The following is a 16,559-nucleotide window of genomic DNA, read 5'->3' on the forward strand; positions in this document are numbered from 1 at the left end:
ATCACTGGAAGAGCACAAGGGATCAGAAAGGCCTTTAATGAGCTCAACCTCCTGGAAATTTCGAAACCATTCAGAAACTTGTGCATGATCTCCACAACATTGCTGCCATTGTCAGTGTGTCATACAGAACAGTCCAGGCAATTCTCCGGTGTGATTTGAATATGTGAAGTGTTGCTGCCAAGTTTTTAATCCCCCAGGCTGCTGACCCAAGAGCAGAAGGAACATCGGGTCAACGTCGGCCAAGAACTGGATGAGGATGACGTGGATGAGGATCGAGGATCATTACACATGAAGAATCTTGGGTATATGGGTACGGCCCTGAGACGAAGCAATGCTCTTGACAGTGAAAGAGCCCGTCATCTCCACAACCAAAAAGGCCTTTGCGTCATTGTGCGTTAAGAATTCGCCCCCAGGGGCCAGACCGTCAATAGAGAATTCTACTGGCAGGTTGTAAGGTGTCTGAGGGAGGACATACGCTAAAAGCGACCAGATCTGTGGCATGTGAATCTCAAAAAATTTTGGCGCCCCCACATGTGTGTGAAAAGGTGGAACCAGAAAAGTCCTACAGGACACATTTAGGAATATGACTGAATTCATAATAGTTTTTAAAAAAATAGTATTTTTATTATTCATTTGGAAATATCTCTAAAGTCGTGGGTTTTTATTTTTTAGAAACAACCCCAAAGCCTCGAGGGGGAGAAAACTGACGTCACTGCGTGTTTGCGTCCGGTAATGACGTACTTCCGGGTTGAAGCACCCATCCAAGCGAGGGAGAACGGGAGTGTCACTGTTTATTATTAAAGTACCAATAAACGCAAGAGCAAAACATTACTGAGGAAACATTCTCTTCCCATAACTCAGGTAAGACCTTTAGCACAACGACACCGTGTATGCTTCGTCACATTTTAGCGGGAAAACGAAGTCAACGCTGTGGATTTCCGTTTGTTTTGATAACGGTAGCGTTTACAAGATGGCGCTTCTCCTTAATGGCTCTCTACGCGCGTGATCTTTTCCCACCACTTTTACGAGAAACGTTGTTGGTCCGCGCGGCTATTGGACGATTCCCGTCCGCCCCCTTGGCTCTCATTGGCCGTCATTGTGCCTTTACGTGAGGGGGGGTGGTTGTAGCGAATCGACGCGCAGAGAGCGGGAAAGGGCTAGCCAATAACAGGGCAGGGGGGCGGGATTAATCGAAAGCGGATGGGAAATGAAAGTAATAAAAAATAAATTAATAGCTGGGAAGCTGCGTTAGGTTTATTTGACATATCGCTCGATTTGAGGTGAGATTATACACGAAGTATGTTTTGTTTATCAGCATCTATGTGTGGAAACGTGTTCACACATCTACATCTTATAGTTCACATGATGATTTGTTTTTATTGCTTTTTGCAAATCCCACAAGTAAAGGAAGTGCATGTGTCACTAAAATAATTTTTAAAATGCATTTTGTGTGTGTGTGTATGTGTGTGTGTGTATGTGTATATATATATATATATATATATAAATAAATGCTTTTTTTCATACTAGGGTTTAAGTCTGTATGCTCTTCCTGTAATGAATTCTTTGATTTATTATGGTGGATCCTCAGGCAATCACTCCATCACATGGCATTGTGCACACACACACACACACACACACATCTACTAAAGGATGGGAATCAGCAGGCACGTCACGATACTTCTGTGCTTCTGAAAGTATCACAATCTTATAAATATACCGATTCCATATGGCTATAAACCTATTAGTTTATTATCTTTAATCTTTAAAAAAATATAAAATGCAGAGCGCTATTCAACAATTCTGAAATTATTTTTCTCACTTTAAGCAGTTTCCTTCTGGGATTTATAAACATTTGTTTACATTTGAGTTTAAAAACCAAGCACAGCATTCAAAGAATCCAAGCTAACTTCAAATACATTTACATTTGGGCATTCGGCAGACGCTCTTATCCAGAGCGACTTACATTTTTATCTCATTACACACTAAACCAGTTGAGGGTTAAGGACCTTGCTCAAGGGCCCAATTACAAAAGTTTGGCATTTAACTTTAAGTTAAATTTAATGTAAAGCTACATTGTTACTTAACTCTCTCTCTCTGTTATGTTACCCTTTTTAATTATTATTTCTAAACAATCTCAGCAAATTATTCCCTCCCACCACACGGGATGCCAGTCTACGAATCGTTGTTTTACCGTCTCCAAAGTCTTGAAGTGTGAGGTGAGAGCACACAAGTGAGAGATATCGGAATCGATTTTGGAGTCAATCTGGCGCTATGTGAATCAACACACAAAAGAATCACGATTCGTAACTGAATAAACCCCCCCCCCCCCCCGGCTCATCACTAATATTTACACTTTTAGGATAATTTTGGAGGGTAAAACAGAGGAATCAGAACATCCAGGGTGAGAACAGGCGTGTACAGTCAGTCATACGAGAGTTTTTACACTGGCTGATGTAAATGTCATATCTGTTATTCCTTTTGTTTTTAATAATAACTGAGTAAACATTTCAGCAGCAGACCTGAGACCAAAATTTTACCGGTTTGTCCCATTCAAGAAAACCCTTCTCACGCCTTGTCAGGGCGTTCCGCGCTCGGGAACCGTGTCCGAGTCTCCAGGAAAAGCTGCTCTTGAGAATGAGACAGCGTACCCGAGTATGTATCGAATCGGATACGGAAAAAATGCTGGCGAGTGGGGGGAGGGCAAGAGGGTGAAACGGTTTCCTGGGAACGGTACTATTTAGTCATGTAGTAGTACAGTGTGGGAACTCTCTTAAGGAAGCATTAATTAGTTTTACACTTTTTTCCCCCTCTAAGAGTTTAATATAATGAATTTTGTGTAACACCAGGTAATATACACTACATCACATTCATACAATATGTCCTTGTTTAAGATCCCATCCAAGAATTCGTTATTATAAACACCCATTCATCCAGAAAGGCTTTCCGCTAGAATTGAAAATGTCGTTGTAGGGATTACTGAGGCTTGGAACTGAGGTCAAGCCAGAAAACAAGTATTTTTAAAACTTTTAAGAGTAAGATGTAAATGGGCAGCGGAGGTCCAGTGATTATGGGTGGCTCTGGGATCAGAAGGTTGAGGGTTCAAGCACCAGTATTGCCATGCTGATGCTGTTGAGCGCTCGAGGAAGAGTCTTAACCCTATCTGCCCCTTGGTGACCGTATTATGGCTGCTTTTTTAAAACCTTCTGATTGGCTACGGTGCAAGCTTGAATGTTGATGTAGTTGTAAATGACTATAGTCGTTTTCAACGCGCGATGTGTCTTCAGGTCATCATGGCATCCGGCAGCTCGAGCAGTGAGGAGGAGAGGAGCCTGCGGGAGTGCGAGCTCTACGTGCAGAAGCACAACATCCAGCAGCTGCTGAAGGACTGCATCGTGCAGCTGTGCACGTCCAGGCCCGAGCGACCCATGGCCTTTCTCCGGGACTACTTCGAGAGGCTCGAGAAGGTGCACGCTTTTATTTGCTGTGAATCATGTAGAGATGTGAACATCCTTGTTAGTTGTTAGACATATTTGTTTCGCGAAGAAGCAGAAATGTGCGTTTAAACTCACTGTAGTTGTGATTTTAATATTACTAATTCATTTTGTATTACCGTCTCAGGAGGAGGTCAAGCAGACGCTCAGCCAGCAGAAGTCCGGCTCTCGCTCCGATTCTCGGGAGGACGAGATTTCTCCTCTCATGAACCCGGTGGTGAAAGGTCGGCGTCGCCGCGGCGCCATCAGCGCGGAGGTTTACACCGAGGAGGACGCCGCGTCCTACGTCAGAAAAGTACTGAAACGCTGCCAAACTCGCAAATCTAAAAACTGAAGCATACTCTCTAACAAGTTACCAGAGATGTTTTAGAAGCTGTGGACAACTTTTTGCCCCCTTTTGTTTTGTTTTTTCTCCCTCGTTTTCGAGATTGTTAAACAAATTTTTATATTACAGGAAAAATAACCAGAGTAAATACAAGATACAGATTTTAAATAATGATTTTATTCATTAAGAGGAAAAAAGCTTGTCCAAACCTATCTGGCCTCATGTGAAAAAGTAATTGCTCCCCTGAACTTACATGGCTCCACCCCCCACCACCACCACCCCCCACCCCCTTGGTGGCAACGACTGTCATCATGCAGTTTTTTTTTTTATTTGTTTCATGATCTAAATCATTAAAGAAAAAAATTAGGAAAGGGGCAAATACTCTGTCACAGCACTGTACAGCTACATCTTCTCATCATGACAAAAAGAAAAAAAGAGTCACTTTGTCACCTGTCAGTGTTGAGGTCTTTGCATTTGTTTGGATTTATTTTAGTTTGTTTGCTAATAATTTGGTGAACTAACTAGCAGTGAAGAGATCTACTTGAGCAAACTTCTTATAAAAAAAAAATATGCTAATTAAAATATATAATTTTAAACAAGCACCCTGTTAGTTGTTCACCTGCGAAGATGATCATGTGCATGTTCGTTTCCAGGTTATTCCAAAAGACTACAAAACCATGGCTGCTCTGGCTAAAGCGATCGAGAAGAACGTGCTCTTTTCCCACCTCGATGACAACGAAAGGAGGTGAAGTATTTTTTTAAACATTCTTCACTGGATTGATTTTTATTATTATTTATTTTACTTAACATATGTTCTTCTAAACTTCCATGCAAATTTCTTTTATTCTAAAAAAGGGATGTTTTAAGACATTAAATTGTATAGAACTGGGCTATAATGTACATTAGGAAGTGAAACAGCACCATCTTGTGGTTATACTTCGACACAGCCTGATCTCTTGTACGCAAGCTTTCTTGTAATTTCTTGAAGTAATATATAAGAATAATTCCCCTGACTTATTGAAAGCATTGTTCCATTATAGTTATTTATTTATTTTTATTAAGGCATGCTTTGAGCATATTGGCAGAGACTTTTATTTTTTTATTTTAAAGAAATTTGTAAATTTTAGGGAACTTGAAAGTTTACTTAAATAGTTGATGAAGTGACAGTCAGTTCTGTTTTTAAACTACTTCTCAAGAGTACATACAAAATACAAGAAAGTTTGGAACCAAAATGTAAAGAAAGAGGGGTTGCTTATGATTTTTGTGCAGTACTCGTGTGCAGATCATACATGTCCTGTGTTGTTAAAGTGACAGGAATGATTTAAAAACTTGGGTTTCTTTAAGATTGCTAATTATTTTTACTAATAACTAATATTAACAACAATAACCGATTATTTATCCCTGCTAATCTTTGTTAGTGAGCCCGATTTTCCTTTCTTCCTCTCACTTTATATCAAAATGTTTTCTTTTATAGTGATATATTTGATGCCATGTTTCCTGTGAATTACATCGCTGGAGAGACTGTCATTCAGCAAGGTGCGCTGTGTGTGTTACTGAAATGTTTCTGTCCCAACATATATATATATATATATATATATATATATATATATATATATATTTTTTTTTTTTTATTTTTTTTTTTTCTGCCAATCCAGTCCAGTAGGTGGCAGTAATGCCCCAACCACCCATAAAATTAAAAGCAGAAGGTGCAATATTTTCACCAAAATATTGAAACAGTTTGTATTTTCCCCAGAGACTAGTTTTTTTTTTGGTTTGTTTTTAATTTGTCAATTTTAAAGAATTTTTATCGCTTTGTATGAGACGTGACATTTAAACAAACATACAACGCAAGTTAAACAGCATTTTAGTGTTTATTAGATACATTTAGTCATTTTAATACTATTAAATCTTTAAGAAATCTTGAGTCAAATAAACATTAGTGTTTACTGTCGAATAGTGTCGAATAACACAAGAAATTAAGATATGTTAAAATAAAAAACATTATATCTTTCCCATTGTATTGTTTGCTTCAGGTGACGAAGGCGATAACTTCTACGTCATCGATCAAGGCGAAATGGATGTAAGTTAAGAGTTTTTTTTTTAATTTATTTATTTTTTTTAAATCACTCGAGTATACACGTGTCCAGTTTGTCACATGTCTGATCGTTGCGTAGGTGTACGTGAACAACACTTGGGTGACAAGTATTGGAGAAGGCGGAAGTTTTGGCGAGTTGGCGCTGATTTACGGCACCCCTAGAGCAGCGACCGTCCGAGCCAAAACCAACGTCAAACTCTGGGGCATCGACAGAGACAGCTACAGGAGGATACTGATGGTACACACACGCACACACATCGAAATATGTCCGGGCTTCCGGGCAACATTTCACTGTGAGATTGTTAGATGTGACTACGGTTTTTGGCCACATAACTTCTTTTCTTTCTGGCAGATGATGGCAGAGATTTAGTCAAGTGGTATGCTTTACGTTGTATATTCGTGTCTAAGGGGTATAAGACTTACTTTGTCGGACTTAAGAACAAATCCGACTTACGAACATGCTCCCGACCTGTACCGCCAGTTCTTTCGCCTGAGACGGAATCCCAACTCCGGGTGTTTTTATCTCGCGCATTAAAAGTCGCTCCTGTTTTGCAGGGGAGCACTCTGAGGAAGAGGAAGATGTACGAGGAGTTTCTGAGCAAGGTGTCCATTCTGGGTAAGCGTCATCACGTGTGCCGTTCCATCTTCAATCAATTATACGCACTGATATGCTAACAAAGCGTTTTTTTTTTTTTTACCCATGTTCAGAATCCCTGGATAAATGGGAGAGGTTAACGGTGGCCGACGCCCTGGAGACGGTGCAGTTCGAGGACGGGCAGAAGATCGTCGTCCAAGGCCAACCCGGAGACGAGTTCTTTATCATCCTCGAGGTGACGTTTAAGAAATGTTTAAGAAATGCATCGAATACAGACGTTTATACAAGATGCAGGATAGGACTTTCAAATAGTTACACACACACATTTTTACTATCTAGAGAAAATCCTAAATGTTGCTCAGGAGGAACTTGTTTCACTCTCTTGCCACCTTTTGAAAAAGGAAGTAAAACCAAATTTAAGTTTTAAAGTTTTTTTTTTTTTTTAGAAAAATCCTAATCTGAATCCTAAACCTCTTCTCCAGTTTAAATTTTAAGTAACTAAAACTGAATCTCGCCATAAATATTATGAAGCTATAAAAGCTGGCACGGGGTTAAAGAAAGAAAGAAATGCATCGACGTTCTGAGCTAGAGTCTGAATATGTTTTAGATAGTGATGTAACACCTACACACACACACACTAATACACCTTGGTGTTTTAGGGATCTGCTGCGGTGCTTCAGAGACGCTCAGAGAACGAGGAGTTTGTGGAAGTGGGCAGACTCGGCTCTTCTGATTACTTCGGTGAGTGTTTAAATGTTACGTTTTAAAGCTTAAATAATATTTCACAAACTATTTATTATCCTTTCATCCGTTTATACTCACCTGTACGTCTTTGAGCAACGAAAATGTGTTTTGTTTTTATTATCTCCTTTGAGTTTAAAAAAAAAAATGTCCTGTGTGTGTATTCAGGCGAGATCGCGCTGCTGATGAACCGTCCTCGCGCCGCCACTGTGGTCGCTCGCAGTCCTCTGAAGTGCGTGAAACTGGACCGTCCCCGGTTTGAGCGTGTGCTCGGGCCCTGCTCCGACATCCTGAAGAGGAACATCCAGCAGTACAACAGCTTCGTCTCGCTCTCCGTTTGAATCTCTCTCTCTCTCTCTCTAGTTCCTTCTCTCTTTCTCTTTACACCTTCTCTGTTTATCGCAGGGTCCAGCTACGCTTTATTTTCTTACTTTTGTTTGTGTACGTTTCCTTCGTGCTCGCTCTGTGTGTGTGTGTGTGTGTGTGTGTGTGTGTGGTAGATTTAACCCCTCGAAGGTAGGACTGTAAAACGAAGCCGGAATTCAACAGAAACACCAGGAACTGCTCTCGTTATCGTTTCTTCCGTCTGTTCGAGTAAACGTGACGCATATTGATTTAACTTATTTAAAATTTTTCAGCAAATTTAGGTTTTTGTCCTCATAATTTCTGAGTATTTCGAATCAGATGAGATCTCTTTTATTTCTCATGTTCTTGTGTTTGTTTGTGTGTGTGTGTGTGTGTGTGTGTGTTGTAGAGTAATCTTAATTTGGTCAATCTTCACACAAAAAAAAAAGTCAGAGCTCAATAAAAAGACAATTCCCTCTGTTACAGATGAGCCTCATCCTGTTTATAGGTACAATAAATTTATTTCATAAGCCTTTAACTTAGTGTTACTGAATCCCGGCGTTCCGTACAGCGCGTGTTCCCGTTTCGAGCCAGGTATTCCCAGCGGGATGAGCTCTGGATCACTCACAATCCTGATTCTGACCTTGTTTTAAGACTTAGTTTCAGAAGTTTATTTCTCTGTTGGAGATTTTGATATTTAAAAGACGAGTTTAATTTACAGAAAGTAAAAAAAAACAACAACTCCAGTATCAATTGAACGGTTACAGAAAATTAAAATAATTAAACGTCAGACTGTGATTTCAGGATTAATGCGTGATGGAAGAACAGAACCTTATTTTTCTTACAGATGAGCCTTAGCTTGTTTATCCTTTTTTTTTTTTTTCCTCCACAAAATAAAAAAAAAAATTAATCCTAAATCCTGAGGGCTGAAAAATTGTTTTTTAAATATCAGATTTTTCCAAAATTAGTTTTTTTTTTCCTCTCTGTACTCAAACTAAGTGCACCGTACTGTCTTAATTTCCTGTGCACATTCTTTTCTAATCGTGACTTGTTTCAGCTTTCAGTGAAGATCAGGGGCGGCGGCTTTTCCTTGTCGTGTTCGGAGTGTGTTGAGTCCCGAGTCTGTAAACCGTGCGCGCGCTTGAGTCCGCACATTTTAACAGTGTTTACAATTTATTTTGGATTGTGGTGACGCCAAAGGCGCACGTGTGTGTGTGTGTGTGTCTGTGATTCCTGTTGATTCTGTTTGTTCTCCCGAGGGTACTGAAGTTGAATCATTAAGATATTGTGTGTGTGTGTGTGTGTGTGTGTGTGTAGCGTAGCGATCCGCTTTGCTCCTTATCCTTCTTAATTGCACATTTATAGCAGAAGTAAATGATAATAAATCACCATCACTGTATTTTTTGCACACTTTGGTATATATATATATATATATATATATATATAAAAAAATATTATATTAAGCTTCTCTCTATATAAATGTAAATATATATATTCATGTGGCGCTATTTTTTCTTCTTCTTTTTCAATATTGTTGGTTCGGTTTTGTTTATTTTACCAAATTTTTACTTTAAAGTCCAGACCGTCTAGTGTAGACCTGTTCACGGCGGACAATAATGGTGGTTTGGGACAGCTGAGCTCAGATGAGGTGTGTGCAGCGAACGAGGTGCAGTTTGGGACACATCCGTGTAAGACTGACGATGACGAGTCATTAGTGATATTAGGAGCCCTTATTAGTGAAAAGGGGACGTGGTTTGGGACGATTCCGCCGAAGACAGATCAGGGACGGGAGTTTGCAGTGGCTGTGAAGCCTGTATAGTAAAATATAGGGTGTGGATTGGGAGTCTGATGACGATTAGACATTATAGACGACCCCTCTTTAGTGAAGAGGGCGTGGTTTGGGAGATTTAATCATACGTAGACGAGCCCACGATAGTGAATAGGGCACGGTTTGGGACGCGTCCGCAGTGGACTAGTGAGAGGGGTGGGGTTAGTAGTTTTAGACCGATGTTTTAGCGAAGAGGGCGTGGTTTAGGACATGTCCCCAGTGGATCAGTGGTGGAGACATGTTTGCGTATGGAATAGGGATAAAACGTCTCGTGTTTTTACCTCACAGTGCTCCTGTGCTTCATGCCGAAGTTTAGTTTAGATATCACGTGCCTGTTGTGGATGCGCGTTGGTTCAGTTTAAAGATGTGACGCGTCGCTGAGTGAGCATCAGCACACGTTTGGTACTCTGGGTATTTAATTTTTAAAAAATGTACGTCTATTTAAGATCCCTGTAACGTCATTGTGTTCTGATTATATTTACCGTAAAGCAGAAAGTAAGATCGTAGTTACTGCAGCGATCGAATGGCTTTTATTTCACCTGGGTTAAAGTAGCAGTATGTCATTTTTTTTTTCTCTCCCTAAAAGTTTAATTTGTCAGAGAAGAGGAAAGCACTCGGTCCTAAAATCAGTTTAAAGACCTAGCTCGTAGACGCTATCGCCAAAATAGTTACATACTGCAGCTTTAATACGTAACGTTTGTATAGTATTAAAGAGGACGGCGAGTTACAGTTTTCCAAATGTTGTACTGTATTTCTTCAAAACTGACTGAGGAAACTCGAGCTGAAAAAGTGTGTTTGTTTAAGTGTATACAAGTGAGAGCTGTAAACCCATACAAGAATCTCTTTTACGCTCATTTTAGTTTGTGGAAGTGCCTAATTTTATTTTTTCTTTTAACAATTTTTTTTTTTCAAAACTCTTTTTTTTTTTTTGCTTTTGCTTTGGTTTTGCTTTTGCTAAGCGCAAATTTGTCAGTCTTTCTGTTTGAGCGTAGGAATAAATCTTTTAATCGCAACATCACCTCACCTTTAGCACACAGTTTTACAATATGAAAATGTTCTCGTTCCTACGTCCATCAGAGTCGCTTTGGGTTCAATCGTTAATCTGGTCTCAGAGAACTGAGATGGTTTATTAAAAAATATTGTTCGTGGATGCAGTCAGTCATAACTGGAGGAAATTCCACGATTGTTTTTGTATAAAACTCTGGAATCGTTCAAATTTTCTGAGATTAAAATACAGTCTGGTCTAACTAGTAAACTAGCATGCGGCATTTCAGGTGAATGTTTATTTAATTCTTTATAAAATAAACAACAACAAAAAAACCTAGCTATGATAAAGGTGAAAACTACAAACAGAAACGATAATGACTTATAACTCATAAAAGAGGCCACAAGCTACAAACTAGCATTTGCTAGCATCAGAGGTGGGAGGTAACTAAATACATGTACTCCTTGACTGTACTTAAGTACCTATTTCACGTATCTGTACTTTACTTAAGTAGCTTCTGTACTTTTTACTTTTACTCCGCTAAAAAAGTAAAGCAAACACCTGTACTTTTACCTCACTACATTTCTGTATGGCGTTGCGTCGCCTGACGACAGTGCTGTGTAGTATTTGAAGCGGGAATGTCGCCACCTGCTGCCTTGCTTTTTTTCTCAGACTGTCACAAGTGTTTGCAATCAGGAGCCGTGCTGGTGCAGACAGAGACAGCGCGTTCACAATATGAGAGAGATTTCTTAGTATATTAAAGGCTACTGTGAGCTACTACAAGCCCCGTACATCAGACACTAAATTGTGTATGGCAGTAAATTGTGATGGCTAGTACTTCTGTACTTTTACTCAAGTACACAAGTAAATGGACAGCTTCTACTTTTACTTGAGCCATATTTGCCTTAGGAAATCTCTAAATCTACTCTTCAGGAGACCTGGTGGACAACGTGGCTGCCCTAATTGATGAACAAGCGTTTAGATTTTTTTTTCTGATGCATCATAACAACAATATTGTAAACTGTGTTAAAGAGTTAAGTGACCGTTGGAAGTGAAAATGTAATATTGGTACTGTGTATTAAATGAGCCAATTTATTATTATTATTTTTATTTTTTTTTATGAGTGACTGGCATGTTTTATTTTCGTATAGTATAACACTGCCTGAACATCCTGTTTCCTACATTTGTATATCTTGCGCAGAAACTTGTAAAAGCACCAAGTGTGACGTTCTTACACGTTCCCTGACGTTGATTTCTGCAGTATTTGTTTTTAGGAACTGGCTCTTGTAACACGTTTCTAGTAGAGATGCTTTTCCGCGCTATATAGCGAGCGGCTGCTCGACACGCTGTTTATTATTATTATTATACTGATTATTAAGAAATGTTCACAGTTCCCGCTTTAAACAGCCATATTTTTCCCTTTTTCATACCGAATCCCTTTTCTTCATCTCTTGTGTGTTCGGCATTCCCATGTGTTATTTTCAGAGCTATTTTATGGATAAAAGCTAATTATTATTATTATTTTAATTTTTTTTTTTTTTGTGTCCATCTGCGCTGCTTTTTAGCTTTGCTGAGGACCATTTTCTCTTCTCTGTTTTTGTGATGTATACAATTTAATTTTCTTTTCTTTTTTTTCTCCTCCCTTTTTATCATATCATATATATGCTGATGTTGTAACCCTTTTTGGTATCGATCATCCCAACGGCAGGCCAAGCAATAAAAAAATTCTTAAACATCTCTCAGTTTTTTGTCTCTTTATCCATGGAACTCTTTTTGCCTTTTTTATGTAAAGAAGGAATGTGATTTTATTCTCACTTGGTAAACTTTCAGGGCATGCCTAATAAAAGGAATATAACCCACGCCTTGTGGTTTCCTGCGTTCGCATTCACAGGTAAAAAAAATTGCTTATGATGCTTGTTGTTTCAGTTTTGTGGGCGTGGCTTATCCAACATTTTGTTTAACAATAGAAGGTTAATTAAAGGAAGAATTATTTCTTGATGTATGCGCTTAGATCACGTCCAGACAGCCACAGTCAAACACACATGACAGCAAAGAGAGTATATTTAATGTCTTTTGGTCAGGCACCCTGTGTCGCATACTTTTAAGCTTGAGGGAATTTCATGAATGTTGCTACAGTAAGTATTAGTGTACAAGGTAAGAGGAAGCACAACAAGGAGGTTATTTTATGGTCATATGCTATAGAACAGAGAGATGTAAGAGATAGAGGCACGGGATACCTTCTTCGTTTCCCAAGGTGTCTACAGAACATCCAAACAGCTCGTGCTTGTGCTTGATGTATTGACGGGTGTACGTCATGCGTATTTACTTTGTGTTTACTCGGGGTGTGTGGATTAGGACTTGTATACCTCTTCATTCTGTGAATAAATCAGAGAACATTCAGACACTCGAATGTTTGCGCATGTGTTTGTGTCTCTCCTGATCGGCAATCGTGTAGAATCACAGTGGACAGTGCTAACGGTTTATTTATCATATTTAAACTTAACAGAACTGAAGAAACGGTAGACGACAGAAGGCATAGGAAACTGCCTAAACCTGTCGTTTATCTACCTACTGTAATGTGCATAAAATCAAGAAAATCTAAAGATGCTGAAATCATAATTGGAAACAGTTCAATTCGATTCAAGGTCATTGATCTCAAAGCAGCTTTACAGAGTAAAAAGAAAAAATATGGAAATGAAATGGCCTCGCACCTCCAGGGTCCGGGTTCAATTCCCGCCTTGGGGTCTGTGTGCATTGGTAGGTTTCCTCTGAGTACTCCGGTTTCCTCAGACAGTAAAATGACATGCAGATTAGGTTAAATAAAATAGATTAAATTACAAATCGAATGCTACATTGTTTTTTTGTTTATTTATGCATAAGGAATTATCTTAATCCTCAAGGCGTCGTTTTTGTCCAGGGAATATCCTAAGCTTTGCTTGTTATGTTAAAAGAAACAAATAGTTATTGTTTACAGGCATTACGTTTCATGTTAGTATTTTATATTTTTTTTAAATCCACTAACAGGCTACCTGAGAACATCATCCATTGTCTACAAAACACACAATTCCACAAATTTCCTCACTCACACACTCATTGTCTATACCGCTTTATCCTTTATCGCCTGGAGCCTGTCCCAGGAGACTTAGGGTGCGAGGCGGGGTACATACACCCTGGATCGCAGGGCACACTTACACACACTCAGTCACACACTACGGACAATTTGGGAATGGTAGTTAGTCTGATCTATCGGCATGTCTTTGGACTGTGGGAGGAAACCAGCGTACACGGAGAGAACATGCAACCTATATACACACACCAGACCCTAAGGCGGGTCGAACCCTGGAAATCCATATTCTACAACAAAATTCTTTAAAAAAAAAAAAAAAGGACTGACACACACGTACACCCACTTTACTCCGACACAACTCCTTCATCTAGCCTTAACTCATCTTATCCCTTTAGCAGTGTCTACGTAGAAGAGAAGATAAACCTAAATCTAGTCTTCAGTGTGTGTATCGGGCTACATATTGAGAAGAGTTTGTTATGAAACTAAATGACAGAAATATTAAAGAAGTGAGAGTGGCTTGTCTCATATGAATCTTTTTGTTTTTCCTGGTCAAATGTGTATGGCTCTGGGATGCAGAGGGGTGGTGGGTGCTAGAAAACTGCTCTGGACTGCAGTTCAACCCACACTCAGGGTTGCCAGATTGAACACTTTCACACAGGGATGAGCTAAAATGGAGTTGTTTTTAGGTTCACAATGAAATCAGTCAAAAATCTGTTCTGTTTTAGTTTTAATCAATGTACCAATAAATATAGATTAGATAAACCTGATAGTGTGTATGATTAGCGTGAACTGGAACTACCACTGGAATGAATAAAGTACTCCATCTATGCACAACAAGATCGTATTTTTAATATAATTAATAATAATTGACATACCTTCTTATTCAATGGTCTTTCCTGATATTAATTTCTTTTTACACTGTAACACAAAGCTGAAGGCGTTCCAAATACACAATAATCTCCTTTGAACAGTTGATATTGAGATGTATCTGCTACTCCGTAAATCCTTCAGAACGGCTCTAATCGGAGGTGCTGTTTGTTAATTAGTGATTTCGGAGGCTGGTCCCTCTCTGAATGGGGTAGGGTGGAGAATTCTTACACTAGCCAATCATGGGCGTCTGTAAGATCTTACAAGTGGAAGGGGCGGATAGCGCTTTCATTCCTTAACATTGCGTAAGCAGCCGTTCAAAAAGTTCCATGTGACGGAAGCATGTGGTAGTCTTCGCCCTCTCTGATTGGTACTGTAGTTGTCATTTTAATGGGAGAGTTTCTTTACAGTGAGACGGGTAGGAGCTGCTTTTACTAAATAAGGGAGAAGATCAGAAAATCATTGTTTTTTTTTGGTTTTCAAATGTTTGGTCTGCATCACACAAAGAAAGTGGTCATAAAACAATCATAAATAAAGATAACTTGAAGACTTGGTGAAGTTGCATGAGCTATGTTAATAGTGAAAGGAAGAACATTTACATACACATCCTATGTGATCAGAACTCACAGCATTGGGACTAAACAGCTACGTGTCCATGAGAAAACCACTTGTTAGTGAGACGCATCAGAAAAAAAGCTTCAGTTTACTAAGGAGCATAAAGATTGGACTTTAGAGCAATGGAGAAAGGTCATGTGGTCTGATGAGTCCAGATCGAGTCTATTCCAGAGTGGTGTCAGGATTTTCAATTCAATTCAATTTTATTTATATAGCGCTTTTAACAATGATCATTGTCTCAAAGCAGCTTTACAAAAATGGAAAGGAAATTTAAAAAAAAATCTTTATGGAAAGGCGAGGGTGAAGGCGACAGAGGCAAGGAAAAACTCCCTGTGATGGCAATAGGAAGAAACCTTTGAGGAACCAGACTCAACAGGGAACCCATCCTCATTTGGGTGATAACAGATAGAAATTATATCACGTCATGTGTGTTATGCAGCTGAAAGTTCAATATAACAGAAGTTATTTAAATTAACATGAAGTCCAGTTCAGCACAGGGACGAGTCAGTAGGTGCAGAGGGCAGATGGGGTCTGGATCACTGGGAGCACAGGAGCAGCATGTGTAGGTCCAAACCATCAGGAAGCAGAATCCAGCTGGAGCTGGTCCTTCTCTGGATGCCTCAGGAACCTCTCAGGGTTGGCCTTTGTCTACTGAATAGGATAGAAGGGAAGCACAGTGCATGCATAGTGTCCACTGTACAAGTCTCTGGAGACAGTGTTATGATCTGGGGTTGCTTCAGTTGCTCAGGTCTAGACTCAGCAATGTTATGTGGCAATAAAATTGAGTCAGCTGACCACCTGAATGTACTGATTGACCAGGTTATCACATCTGTGTAGTTTTTCTTCCCTGATGGAACAGGCATATTCCATTTTCACACATGACCTGGGAATGCCAATAAGCCTAATCTGCATGACTTTGAACTGTGAGAGAAAACCGGAGCCCCCGGAGAAAACTCAAAAAGCACGGGGACAACAGCACTAACCACTAAGCCACCGTGCCGCCATATGATATTATATATGCATATGATACATGATATATGACTTAAAATGGCAAATGTAAGTATGTATTGTATTGTACACCTTGTTCTCTTTCACTCATTATCCCAACCCTGGATAAAATGGAAGAGGTTGCGTCAAGAAGGGCATCTGGTGTAAAACCTGTGGTCCGCTGTGGTGACCATGTGACGGGATCAGCCAAAAGACCAACAACAACTCTCATTCACTTATTCCCTATAGCGCCCCCCCCCCCCCCCCCCCCCCCCCCAGAGGCCTTGCAGAACTAGGTGGACAGGGTGCCAACCTCTTGTAAGGCACAAGAAGGAGGGAATCCACCAAGCACGAGAAGAACATGCAAACTCCATGCACACAGACCCCAGGCGGGAATCGAACCCAGACCCAGGAGGTGCGAGGCCACGGTGCCACGGTGCCACAGTGCCATCGAACCATTGTAATTCAGATTTGTTTTTGTGTGTGTGTGTGTGTAAAATACCTTTGGGAAACCCTTCTCTTAATGACTCGCTCACAAAATAGGAACCGATTCGTAGTAGAATCAAACACGCCAAGAACAGGAGGGTTTATGTTCCAATCTGGCAACCCGGTGTTCAT

General features: G+C 39.8%; 1 protein-coding gene across 1 annotated transcript; it reads left to right on the forward strand.

Moving 5' to 3' along the window:
* Positions 1 to 734: 734 nt before the first annotated feature.
* On the forward strand, positions 735 to 12,142 carry prkar1aa (protein kinase, cAMP-dependent, regulatory, type I, alpha (tissue specific extinguisher 1) a). Its single transcript, XM_053514682.1, has 11 exons — positions 735 to 861; positions 3,285 to 3,464; positions 3,619 to 3,786; positions 4,470 to 4,561; positions 5,291 to 5,352; positions 5,850 to 5,896; positions 5,991 to 6,149; positions 6,467 to 6,527; positions 6,620 to 6,741; positions 7,166 to 7,247; positions 7,416 to 12,142. Exons 2-11 carry the CDS (start codon positions 3,291 to 3,293, stop codon positions 7,586 to 7,588), a joined length of 1,140 nt encoding a protein of 379 aa, XP_053370657.1. The 5' UTR covers positions 735 to 861; positions 3,285 to 3,290; the 3' UTR covers positions 7,589 to 12,142.
* Positions 12,143 to 16,559: the final 4,417 nt, after the last annotated feature.

This window comes from Clarias gariepinus, chromosome 16 (genome assembly GCF_024256425.1).
Source record: "Clarias gariepinus isolate MV-2021 ecotype Netherlands chromosome 16, CGAR_prim_01v2, whole genome shotgun sequence".
In the NCBI taxonomy this organism is placed as follows: domain Eukaryota; kingdom Metazoa; phylum Chordata; class Actinopteri; order Siluriformes; family Clariidae; genus Clarias; species Clarias gariepinus.